A 12696-nucleotide genomic window follows, 5' to 3' on the forward strand; every position below is an offset into this window, starting at 1 on the left:
TTCAGTGGAGCTTCGCCGGCGGGAAGAGGACGCGGGGGAGGAGTTTCCACAGAGCGCCCCACGGCTTGCTTGGCGAAGGGCTCTGTCCCTTCCCCCGCCCCGCCGCTCCCGCCTTTCACTACGGCGAGACTTGGAGCAGCGGGGACCCAACTTTCCAGCCGCCGAGGATTATGACGGCGACTTCGGTATACTTGGCAGTTCTGCTGGCGGTGGGCTCGCGCTTCAGCCTCGCCAACCCAGGTAGGAGAGTGGCTGGGGGCGGCAGGGGAGGGGAGGAGGCGCCCCCTGGCTCCCGCGGTCCGACGAGTTGCTCTCGAGACGGCGAAACAGTACCGCGCTTCGACCGCGGCCACTTTGGGAATGTGGAAGCGCGTCAGGAATGCTCCCCTCTTGTGTGGCGGGGAAAATAAATAAATAAATAAATAAATAAATAAATATGTGCCCATCGTGGGATTGTCACACTCCGCACTGGGAGCATCTTGATATTTCCGGAGCGAAAGAAGGCATTGCTCGCGAAAGGCGCTTGGAAACGTTCGAAATGTCTAGAAGGCATTCATATAAATACAAAATGCTCCTAGTCAACTCTCGAGCCAAGTTGACATTTGGCGCAGCGCGAGCAATTGCAACGCTTGGCTCTTGTCAGTGGTCATTACTACTCCGGTGCCAGCCCTGGTAAACGATATGCAAACCAGGAGAGTGCAAGTGCTGGCTCTTGTTTGGGGAATGAGATATAGGTAGGTAATCTAACCTGGAAATCATGTCTTACTAGACTGGGAACTCTTTCATGATTGATATCATATTTTAAATCTCATCTCAGAAAATTTAATTTGCTGTACTGTCATGTCTTGTATGTCATAACAATGCCTACAAGCATTTTAATGTTCACAATGTCATTGCTTCTTCATTCGGGATAGGTGTAGCATTTTGATTACAGTATACAGATTACAGTGTACAGATTATGTCAAGTTCATAATCTTGCTCATAATCCTGTCAAGTCATGGCTGGCTCAGGAATTCTGGGAGTTGAAGTCCACGAGTCATAAAAGAGCCAAGGTTGCCTACCCATGCTTTATTCTATATAGTTAATGTTAAAAGTCCAGGTCATCCCTGACATAGGACCACATACAACAACATTTCTGTTGCTGAGTTTTGTCCCATTTATGACCATTTATGACCTTTCTTGCCATAGTTGTTAAGTGAGTCATTGCAGTTGTTAAGTTAGCAACATGTTTGTTAAGTGAATCTGGCTTCCCCAATGACTTTCCTTGTCAGAAAAGTGTAAAAGGTGATCACATGATCCCAGGACACTGCAACTGTCATAAATATTAGTCTAGGGGTGTCATACTCAATTCATTGAGGGCCACATCAGCATTGCGGTTGCCCTCAGGGGGCCGGGTGGGCGTGGCCTACTGGATGGGCGTGGCTAGAGTGCATATGGCCTACTGGATGGGTGTGGCCAGCTCTACATCGTTCACTTCAAGGGTGCCTATGGGGGCCTGGGCAGGAGTGGGACAGATCTGAGGGTCTCTGGCAGAAGGAGGGTCTCTGGGCCAGGGCCAAGGCAGTGGGGGCCATTCCCTCACTGTTTCCAGGATGGCTTCGCGGACCACATGAAACCACTTCGCGGGCCTGATCCGGCCCCCGGGCCTTGTGTTTGACATGTCTGTATTAGTCAGTTACCAAGCGTCCAAATTTTGACCATGGGGATGCTTCAACAGTCATAAGTGTGAAAAAAGGTGATAAGTCATTTTTTTCAGTGCCGTTGTAAATTTGAATGATCACTAAATAAATTGTTCTAAGTCAAGGACTACCTGTATCTATACAAAGGATTTGTTTAGTAATTGTAAAAATTGTCCTTCGCTCAAGCAGGTTTCAGTGTAACTTTTAAAAATGTTAAAACAATATTAAATCTAGTTCGAACAAAAACTGAAAGAAAACAAGATAAAACAGTGAAGTGCTGTGTTTTCTAAAAATGCTAAACAAACTCATTCTGTCAGGCTCTTTTAATTATGAATCTAACTGTGTCCTGGCTTCAGTGTTAATCAATCAGCATTTCATGTAGTTTGATTTTCTTCTTGCTTACCAGACCTGGAATCTTTTTGCTTACCAGTAACTGGGATTTCATCACATCCTTCTTTGTTATTGATCTGGGCCTATGCTATATAAATCTGGCACAAACTTCAAACTTCCCATGCTGTAGCGTCTGCAGGAAATCGAAAGACTTGATCTAACACTTTAAAGAAGAAGAAGAAACTGACATTTTGCAGGGCAAAACACCAAACCCTAGCATAAACTTTATTTTTAAATAAACCTCAAGGTTTTCAGGAAATAAGAGGATTGGGGACAGAAGCCTAGTGATTTATTTAGAAATCCAACAGTTGTGGAGAAGACATATCTCTCTCATACAATAGATATTTTGTAAAAGGATAAACACCCTGCCCCAGTTGCTATTTTTGTCTTTTTCTTTGAGTTCTTAATATAAATCAATACCCATGTAAGGTCTTTCTGCCCTTAAAAATGTTGATTTGATGGTTGATTTGTTAAAGCTGCCTAATTCTAGAAGGATTCTGAATGGCTTACAATATATATGCAATACAAAAGTTAAAATTAGGTTAAAACAGCATTTACATTAAGAAAGGGAAAAATGGAAACCAAGGAGGATGGGAGCCATACGTATCTCCAGGGGCCTGCGGCTTCTGAAGGCAGTGGCTGTAACAGAGAAGGCATTCTTCCTTTGTCGCCTTAGATGATCACATTTAATGGAGATCATTGGATGGCAGAAATAACTGGAGACAGGTAGTCTTTCAAGTAAGGGCATTTCTTAGTTCATTATTTTTAAACTTTGGATGTTGTCCTTCAAACCTTCCCTGGCAAAAATTCTGCTACATTATTGGAGTGGTATGGATCAGAGGTCACCAACATTTTGGGCACCAGGGACCAGTTCCATGGACAGAGGTTCTTCCATGGACCAGAGGGGGCGTGGTTTTGTGTGCTGCCTGCATCCCGCAGATTGGGCTTTGCTTGTTTGTGCAGACCAGTTGCTGGCATGCCACGGCCCGGTACTGGTCCACAGAATGGGGGTTGGGGACCCCTGGTATAGATGCTCCAGTAAGCAAGTTAGTAAATATGTAAGTACAAATACATATATACATAAACAATATTCAATGAATGCAGCTAGCATACTACGTAAAAATCCCTATGTAGCATATACCTTTGAAATTAATATACAGATATATTAAAAGATCTTGGAGAATGAATTTACATTTGTCACCCAGAAATAAGACAATCATATTGTAATAAAATGACTTTTAATACATTCATTACAGTTTTGGACTCTCACATTTGTACAAATGTTGCTTAATGAATGAACACTGCTGCTTAGATCTGCAAAAAATCTTTGCTTAAGTACATTGTTACCGGAAGCCATAGTGTTAGCCAATTAAATAATCTTAAGCCAATTTGTTTGTGTACTTTTTATGTTTGGCCGGATTCAACTATTATCTAGCCAGGGAAGATACTGAAAACACATTTTCACTGTTTCAGTTTATGTTCCATTCTTATCAACTCACTGAAGACAATAACATTTGATGCTCTCAAATTCTCATATTTGCTATTCTGATAGTTAAGCTAAAATAAATTATTAAAATAAAAACAGGACTCTATTGCAGTTGTCTGTACTTCTATACATTATCATTTACTATCCAATCCAACAGAGGTGCAACAACAATTTCTGAATGTCATTCTGGAAAAGGCAAATGCAAGAGCAGGATCAAATATGTACTGTGCCTTGCCAATATAGCAATTATACTGTCTCACAGTATAAAATCTAGATAGAACTTTGCAAATATAGAACAAATTATAGAACTTAATAGACATTGATGTGGTGGCCAGACTGAAATGCCTTTGCTCATCAAAAGGTAATAGCTACTCCTCTTAGCCTGCCATGAAATACATGTGAATAAGGTCTGGTGATTCCATGTAATATGCTTAGTATAGAAATGTCTGCAGATGTGGGCAGTTTTCTAGAATACCACTATGTATAAGACACTTCATTTAAATACTGAAGCCAGTCACATCTTGAATTCATGAGTGGCTTCTATATGTCATTAATAACATTCATATAGTGGCGTTCTTTTGTGTGCTTGTATCTCCTAGCCCCCAAATAGGAAGTTTGCCACACTGCATTCCCAAAAACTACAAGTACCTTAACATTTAATTATATAAAATTAAAACATAGAAAACCAGTAACATAATTCTATTTATTTCATGCCCTCTTTAAAAGAACAATATTATTTTACCTGAAGCCTTCAAATTTTTTATAGGATTAGACTGTTAGGATTTTTTTTTCAAATACTCCACTTTATTACTACCGTAATTGTTTCATTTTCCTCTGTAGAAATAATATACTACATGTACTGTTACTCGTCCCAGCTTCTGCCAACCTAGCAGTTCAAAAGCACGTAAAAATGCAAGTAGAAAAATAGGGACCACTACGGTGGGAAGGTAACAATGTTCCGTGCGCCTTTGGTGTCTAGTCATGCCGGCCACATGACCACGGAGACGTCCTCGGACAAACGCTGGCTCTTCGGCTTTGAAACGGAGATGGGCACCAGCCCCTAGACTTGGAAACGACTAGCACGCATGTGCGGGGGAAACTTTAACCTTTACCTTTACCTTATTGTGTTTTTACTAAGATAACTGGTGCACATTATAAAGCTAGGGGAATATCTTGAAGATCATGGTGAAAATGATTATGCAAATTCCTTGGAAATTTTTGTTGTGTCTTACCCTGAAATTGTACATTGGGTTAATGAAAGGGAGTTCTATTACAGCTGTGTGGTCAGCTATGGTATAGACAGTGGACCTGAATTCATAGCTGCATGGCCATGCTAATTTTAGAATATTTTAAGCTGTATTAAAGTCAGTTGTTGTAATGGAATGTGTGGGTGACCTTGATGGAATGAGGAGAAGAGATGATTTTATTTTTTATTTTATTTTAATTCCATTTATATCCCGCCCTTCTCTGAAGACTCAGGGCGGCTTACAAGCTTAGCAGTAGCCTTCATTCTATGTATATGCCTGCTTATTAGGGCTTATTAGGCCTAGGAAACAATCAGACAAGAGTGGGAGGAACCCCCAGTGAATTAATGGTCAGAGAAAGAAACTTAGAAAGGATGTGCCCTAATTGTTTAAATGGTTAAAACTGGAAGGGAAGTTTGAACCTTCATAACCAAGTTTCCTGTCTGGTCTACCCAGGACAACTGACATTATTTTGCTAAAGAACTGAAGCTTGTTAAAGAAATTAATATTATAAATAAACTAAAAGGCTTTAGGGGGATTTATGGGGAACTGAAGACAGCTATGCAAAAGCAGAACTGAAGATCACAGCAGAGATCAGGGAACCAGCGAGTAGGCCAATTACTTGGAATCTCTCCAGGTGAGGAAATGACAGGAGATTGCCTACAAGTGCTGCTGCTGTTTATGAGGAGACTGCAAACAGCAGTTTTCATGGGTTACCCACTGGGAAGTGATGAGATCACTCATCTTGCTCACAAGCGCAGGGGAATCTTTTAAAGAACAAAAAGTTTAATAAGCTCACGTTCTAATTACTTTCAGAAATTGCCTGTTAAGTATTTTAAAATTATTAAAGCTATCATTCCAGAATGACAAATTTGAAAAGTCTTCAATGGAATATTGACTTTTAGTATAAAATGTTGAAATTGACTATAAAGAATGAACAACTTCTCATGGGAAACAGACTTGGCAGTTGCAATTCATGACAAAACATACAGGTGAAACTCGAAAAATTAGAATATCGTGCAAAAGTTCATTTATTTCAGTAATGCAACTTAAAAGGAGAAACTAATATATGAGATAGACTCATTACATGCAAAGCAAGATAGTTCAAGCCGTGATTTGTCATAATTGTGATGATTATGGCGTACAGCTCATGAAAACCCCAAATCCACAATCTCAGAAAATTAGAATATTACATGCAATCAATAAAACAAGGAGTGTACATAGAACAATATCGGACCTCTGAAAAGTATAAGCATGCATATGTACTCAGTACTTGGTTTGGGCCCCTTTTGCAGCAATTACTGCCTCAATGCAGTAATTGCTGCAGGATGCTTCAATAGCGGCCTTCAGCTCTTCTGCATTGTTCGGTCTCATGTCTCTCATCTTTCTCTTGGCAATGCCCCATAGATTTTCTATGGGGTTCAGGTCAGGCGAGTTTGCTGGTCAATCAAGCACAGTAATCCCACGGTCATTGAACCAGGTTTTGGTGCTTTTGGCAGTGTGGGCAGGTGCCAAGTCCTGCTGGAAAATGAAGTCAGCATCCCCATAAAGCATGAAGTGCTCCAAAATCTCCTGGTAGATGGCTGCGTTGACCCTGGACTTAATGAAGCACAGTGGACCAACACCAGCAGATGACATGCTCCCCAAATCAACACAGACTGTGGAAACTTCACACTGGACTTCAAGCATCTTGCAGTGTGTGCCTCTCCATTCTTCCTCCAGACTCTGGGTCCTTGGTTTCCAAATGAGATGCAAAAGTTGCCCTCATCATAAAAGAGGACTTTGGACCACTGAGCAACAGACCAGGTTTGTTTTTCTTTAGCCCAGGTAAGAATCTTCTGACGTTGTTTGTTATTCAGGAGCGGCTTGACAAGAGGAATACGACATTTAAAGCCCATGTCCAGGATCCGTCTGTGTGTGGTGGCTCTTGATGTACTGACTCCAGCCTCAGTCCACTCCTTGTGAAAGTCCCCAACACTTTTGAATGGCCTTTTCCTGACAATCCTCTCCAGGCTGCGGTTATCCCTGCTGCTTGTGCACCTTTTTCTTCCACACTTTTCCCTTCCACATAACTTTCTATTAATGTGCTTTGATACAGCACTTTGGGAACATCCAACTTCTTTTGCAATTACCTTTTGAGGCTTTCCCTCCTTATGGAGGGTGTCAATGATGGTTTTCTGCACAACTGTCAGGTCAGCAGTCTTCCCCATGATTGTGATTCCTACTGAACCAGACTGAGAGACCATTTAAAGGCTCAGGAACCCTTTGCAGGTGTTATGGCTTAATTAGCTGATTAGAGTGGGACATTTTGAGCCTAGAATATTGCACCTTTTCACAATATTCTAATTTTCTGAGATTGTGGATTTGGGGTTTTCATGAGCTGTATGCCATAATCATCACAATTATGACAAATCATGGCTTGAACTATCTTGCTTTGCATGTAATGAGTCTATCTCATATATTAGTTTCCCCTTTTAAGTTGCATTAATGAAATAAATGAACTTTTGCACGATATTCTAATTTTGCGAGTTTCACCTGTAAGTGATGATTTTAGAAACTGGATACTAGATGGGACTAAAGATTTTAAGCAGAAAACAAAGTACAAATCCTGATGTCACTTAATAGAAAATGCTATAACATTGGAAATATTAAAGGAGATTTTTGAAGAATGGAGCCATGAGTTAGTAACTACAATACCAACACTGTCAATAATGATGTCTGCTCCTATGGATAGACCATGTCTAAAATATGTTAATGAAGGAATGACAGATGTAGGCAAATTTTATCTGATAGATAGAGAAAGCACAGAATGTAGAACTACAAATGACAAACCAAGAGAATGATCTGGAGAAGAACATATTACTGGATATACAAGAGAAATTGGGTGAAATTTTAAAAAATAAAACAGAAATACAAACCAAGAGAATGATCTGGAAAATGTTTTCTTATTGAGCCTACAAAAGAGACTTCCTAAAGCCTTGAAGAAATCTGTGTGATAGGATAAAAAAAGAACTGCAGATAAATCAAATCTTTCAACAGTATTTAATTAAATTAAATATTAAGACTGTTAAAAGTAAAATGAAGGAATATAAAGCTTATTTATTTGAGCAAGATTAAAAATAAGACATTTTTTATGCAATGTTCTGGTAAGCCTTTATGGAATTTTTATTGACAAAGGTTTGAAAAGTCAATGTTTTATGCATTTGCTTCTAGATAAAAGATTGGATATGGGTTGAAGATATATCTGTTTAACCTTATAAGGAATGAAAAGTTATTAAATTTGTTTAATATTAAAATAAGCAAGAAAATCGTAAGAGAATCACTATCCGACCTTGATGAATATAAATCACCAGTACCCGACAGATTACATCCCAGAGTTTTGAAGGAGCTGGCAGATGTTATCTCAGAACCATTGCACCACATCATTCAGAAATCCTGGAGCACCGGGGAAGTACATGAGGATTGGAAAAGGGCTGATGTAGTTCCCATCGTCAACAAAGGGGGGGAAAAACACCCAGGAAACTACAGACCAGTCAATCTAACATCAATACCTGGGAAGATCCTGGAAAAGATAATAAAAAAACAGATCTGCGAACAACTAGAAGCAAACAAAGTTATAATTGGTAGCCATCACTGGTTTGTTAAAAGCAGATCATGCCAAACCAATCTTATTTCATTCTTTGTGACCAAATTAGTAGACCAGCAAAACGCTGTTGATACAGTATACTTAGATTTCAGTAAGGCATTCAACAAAGTAGACCACAACCTACTCCTTGGTAAGCTAGAAAAAGGTGGAATAAACAACATCACCGCCAGATAGATTTGTAGCTGGCTGACAAACCGTACTCAGTGAGTAGTCCTCAATGGTACTACATCCACATGGAGAGAAGTAAGCAGTGGGGTACCACAAGGTTCGTCTTAGGCCCAGTACTCTTCAATATCTTCATCAGTGACTTAAATGAGGGAATTGAAGGGGAACACATCAAATTTGCAGATGACACTAAACTGGCCGGAGTAGCCAACACCCCAGAAGATAAGCTCAGGATTGAAAAAAATCTTTTTTTTTTTGTAATGTATTTGATTGACATTTTTAAACATAAATTATTTAATAATTGGTGAACAGTGTGTTGTCTGGGTTTACATTTGTAAAACAATCACTAACAATTTATTTCTATAATCCATAGTCCACATAATAGTTTTAGTTGATTTCTTCTTTTCTCCAAAATGTACTCTTTTGCATTGAGTTAATACAATTCTTATTGTTTTGATAGATAACAATTAAATATGTAATTTTCCCAATATTCCTAAAAATAATAATTACATCAATATAATATTTCTTTTCTATCCAATCGTTCTGGTTGCCTTATCATAGATCCTGTTACAGTCTTTATTTAAAGTATTCTTACTGGTTAAGATTTTCTCAAAAATTAATTACATTTAAAAAATTAAGTTTATTTTTTCCATATGAACCATCTCAGCAATTTTACATTTCTTTAGGAATAGATAAAACAGTAAAAAAAGAAAGGAGAGCAAGAGTAAAGAAACATAAAAAATAGCATACTATTTAAAATATATATCCCTCCTAAATTAATATATAGATTTCTTATTCTTTTTAACCATAGTTAAAAATGTTTAATCTTTAAATATTCCATTTAATACATCTAGTCATCTAGTCCTTTAATTCTTATTCAAAACATTGTTTATCCATTATAATTTTCTTAAATTCAATCACATTTAAATATCTAAAACGTTTCCTTTAAGCCATTTCAACTTTTTTATATTACTCATATCAAGAAATAAAATAAAAAAGGGGAAAAAAGCATACTATATTATTTAAGGGATTCATCCCTCTTAGAATGACATATATATTCCAAATCTTTTCTATTTCTTTAACCATATTTAAACAAATGTTTCTTTTTTAAGTATTCTCTCTGGTAGGTCCCATCATCTATTTTCTTGATTGCCATTTTAGTCTTTTTCCTTTGCCCAGTATCTTTCTTGATCAATGTGTTTTTGCCCAGTCGAAAGGTCTTTCCATATGTTCAGAAATGTTACTATAGATATAAAAAGTAAATCAGATGAAGTGTCTTTGTACGGGGCTTTTGCCTTGCCATGTTTGTTGAAAATCTTTTTCTTTTTCTTTCTCTCTGCTTCTCTTATCATTTCCTTTCTCTCTGATGTTCCTGACATCTCTACAGTACATTTTATCCAATCTGTTTTATTGTCCGCAGATTTATTTTGTAGTCTTAAGGGATAAGTTGTTTTTTCCAGTTCTTGTGAATTTTTCCCCACTAGGATTAAATCATGTTTCCTTGTTTTGTTAAGTTCCGTCTTTAAGTCTCTATTCAAAATTTTGTATCCACTTATCTGTTTTATCTGCTCCTTCTCTCTTGTTGCCTTGGAATTTTCTTTGTTGTAGAGTTAACTTGGAAATAGATTGATTTATATTTTCAAAGTTATTTTGAATTTCTTTGTGGTTTAAAATCATTGTTGTTTGAATTAGTTGCAGTATACTATATATCTCCTCCTGAGAGGTATTTATGTTTTCTTGATATGTTCTTTCTACATATCTCTGATCCATGATGGCGAAGAATTTGAGTTTTTCTCTTCTTTTCTTTTCTCTGCAAATAGCTTTAGAGTCCCGGTTAAATAGATATTTATAATCCAAATAGTTCAAAAAAGATATTTTTTTTAAATTTATAATTCTTTCTTTGTCTACAGCTCAGATTATTGTCTTTTTTGTCACAGCTGTTCTTTGTTGTTAAAGCTTTGAAGGTCACAAACACAGATTAGCTTTTCCCAGGTTTTGCCAAGTCTTATATAAAAGCCATAGTTGTCATAGTCTTCATCCACCACTAGATGTCACCATGTATTTGTTTTTCAATTTCCAAAATGAACAATTGTCTTTAGAATGAGAGTCTTAACCATTCAACAATATTAGGTTTGTCCAGATTTAAATTTTAAATTTCAGGTTTTATATTTATTTCACTTCCATATATTTTGATCCTCCATAAAAAGATTAATTCACCACTTCCATTAATATAAGGGTGGGGCAGAAATCCCCTTCCTGCCCTTTTGGAGGTATTTTGCTTCTTGGGGATCTTTTCCAGGAAATTAAATATAGAATCGAAAAGAGAAGATGAAATTCCACACCCAGTTTCAAATGCGCTGTTCACAGTTGTGGTGGTTAGTATTTTTGGACTTTGGTTCCAAGTAGCTTGGGTTGGTTGATGAAGTATGGCCAACTTTTTCCTGTTGGATTAGAAGGCTTTCCCCAAGTCGAACAGAATGACCTCCATCATTCCAGAATTGCTGGGGCAGTCTTCTTTCTTTGCCGCCTCTCCGGGGTGACTCAGACCCATTTAGGGTCCCCTGGCAGGGTGAAATTAGCCGCGGGGGTCCGGAGAATCCGCAAGCCTGTGACTAGTCGCTACTGCGCAAAACCGGAAGTTCTAGGATTCAAAAAAATCTTGACAAACTGGAACAACGGGCCTTATCCAACAAAATGAGTTTCAATGTGGAGAAAAGCAAAGTTTTACATTTAGGCAGGAAAAATCATAGATATAAGGACAGATTAGGTGAAACCTCCCTCAAAAAAAGTAACTGTGAGAGGGACCTTGGAGTCCTAGTGGATGATCACTTGACTATGAGCCAGCAATGTGCAGCAGCAGCCAAAAAAGCTAATACAATCCTGGGTTGTATAAACAGAGGCATAGAATCAAGATCATGCAAAGTATTAGTACTGCTTTATAAAACCCTAGTATGACCACACCTGGAATACTGCAGCCAATTTGTTCAGCATACTACGAAAAAGATGTTGAGACCTTAGAAAAAGTTCAGAGAAGAGCAACTAAGATGATCCAATGCGTGGAGACTAAAACATACGAAGAATGGCTGCAGGGCTTGGGTTTGGCTAGTCTAAAGAAAAGAAGAAATAGAAATATCCAGAATATTATTCAGCACTCTGCTTCCAACTGCCAGATTAATTAATTTATTTATTAAAAGTAGATCTATGTTTCATTCTACAGCACTGAAACATTAAAACCACCAAAATATTTGACATACAATGTAATGAAAAAGCAATTAACAAAAACTGAAATATAAAAATAACAGCAAAATAATCTTAAACTATACGGCGCACTGAGGCTGTTTGGCCAAATATTTATATATATCTTTACCACCACCCCCACTTTAAAAAAAATTAAAAGTGCTGCAATTTCAGTAATGTGGTTTTGGACATAGCTCTCTTAATTGCTCTTTAGCAAATGAAATTTCATTATGTCCTGTAATAAGGATGCAGTCCTCTGCGTGCTGGTTGTTAATTCTGAATACATATGTATAAGGCTATATTATCCAACAAAATAAATAACATCGTATTCAAAAGCTACCTTTCACTTAAAACGCCATCTGGAAAATGCCTATTGCCGCCAAATTTAACTTAACTTGACCACAATCAACTCTGTGTTTAGTTCATGTTGCATTCTGTTCTATTTGACAGCTCTGTCATTACAATTATAATTTATAGAGGAGTTCAAACTATCATTACTGGTGTTTAAAATAATTAGTGCCAGTAATTTAGTTTGAAAATCACATGATTTTCAGTATTGAAAAGAGTTTGTTAACCAAAAAAGTTTGTTGAAATAAGATAGTGCTTCATTAAGCTGGTACTTAGTTTAAGGATATGGGAATATATCTCCCTCTCCTTCCCTCCCTCTTCCCCTTCCTTTCTCTTTTCTCTTTTCTCTTAAGTAGGAGATAATCAAAATAATTTTTAATGCAAACTTTCTTTAGCTAACTGGAAAGAAACTACTAAAAATTGGGGCTTAAGAATAAATTTGTAGTTCTATATATTGCTTTATTCCCCCCCCCCCAAAAAAAGCCAACAACACTTCATTCA

The 12696-nt window shown here is 37.7% G+C and overlaps 1 protein-coding gene across 2 annotated transcripts in view; it reads left to right on the forward strand.

The window, feature by feature from the left end:
* Window positions 1-127: 127 nt before the first annotated feature.
* The window catches only part of SRPX (sushi repeat containing protein X-linked), a 43832-nt gene continuing 31263 nt past the window's right edge, over window positions 128-12696 (forward strand). The window contains exon 1 of one of the 2 annotated variants that reach the window (XM_081327228.1): window positions 128-240. In XM_081327228.1, the coding sequence (XP_081183354.1) occupies window positions 171-240 (70 nt within the window). In that variant the 5' untranslated portion in view covers window positions 128-170. The remainder of the gene's footprint in view (window positions 241-12696) is intronic. The other variant, XM_081327229.1, reaches the window with a different exon arrangement.

The sequence above is a fragment of the Vipera berus genome, assembly GCF_964194415.1.
Source record: "Vipera berus genome assembly, chromosome: 4".
NCBI classification, from domain to species: Eukaryota; Metazoa; Chordata; class Lepidosauria; order Squamata; family Viperidae; genus Vipera; species Vipera berus.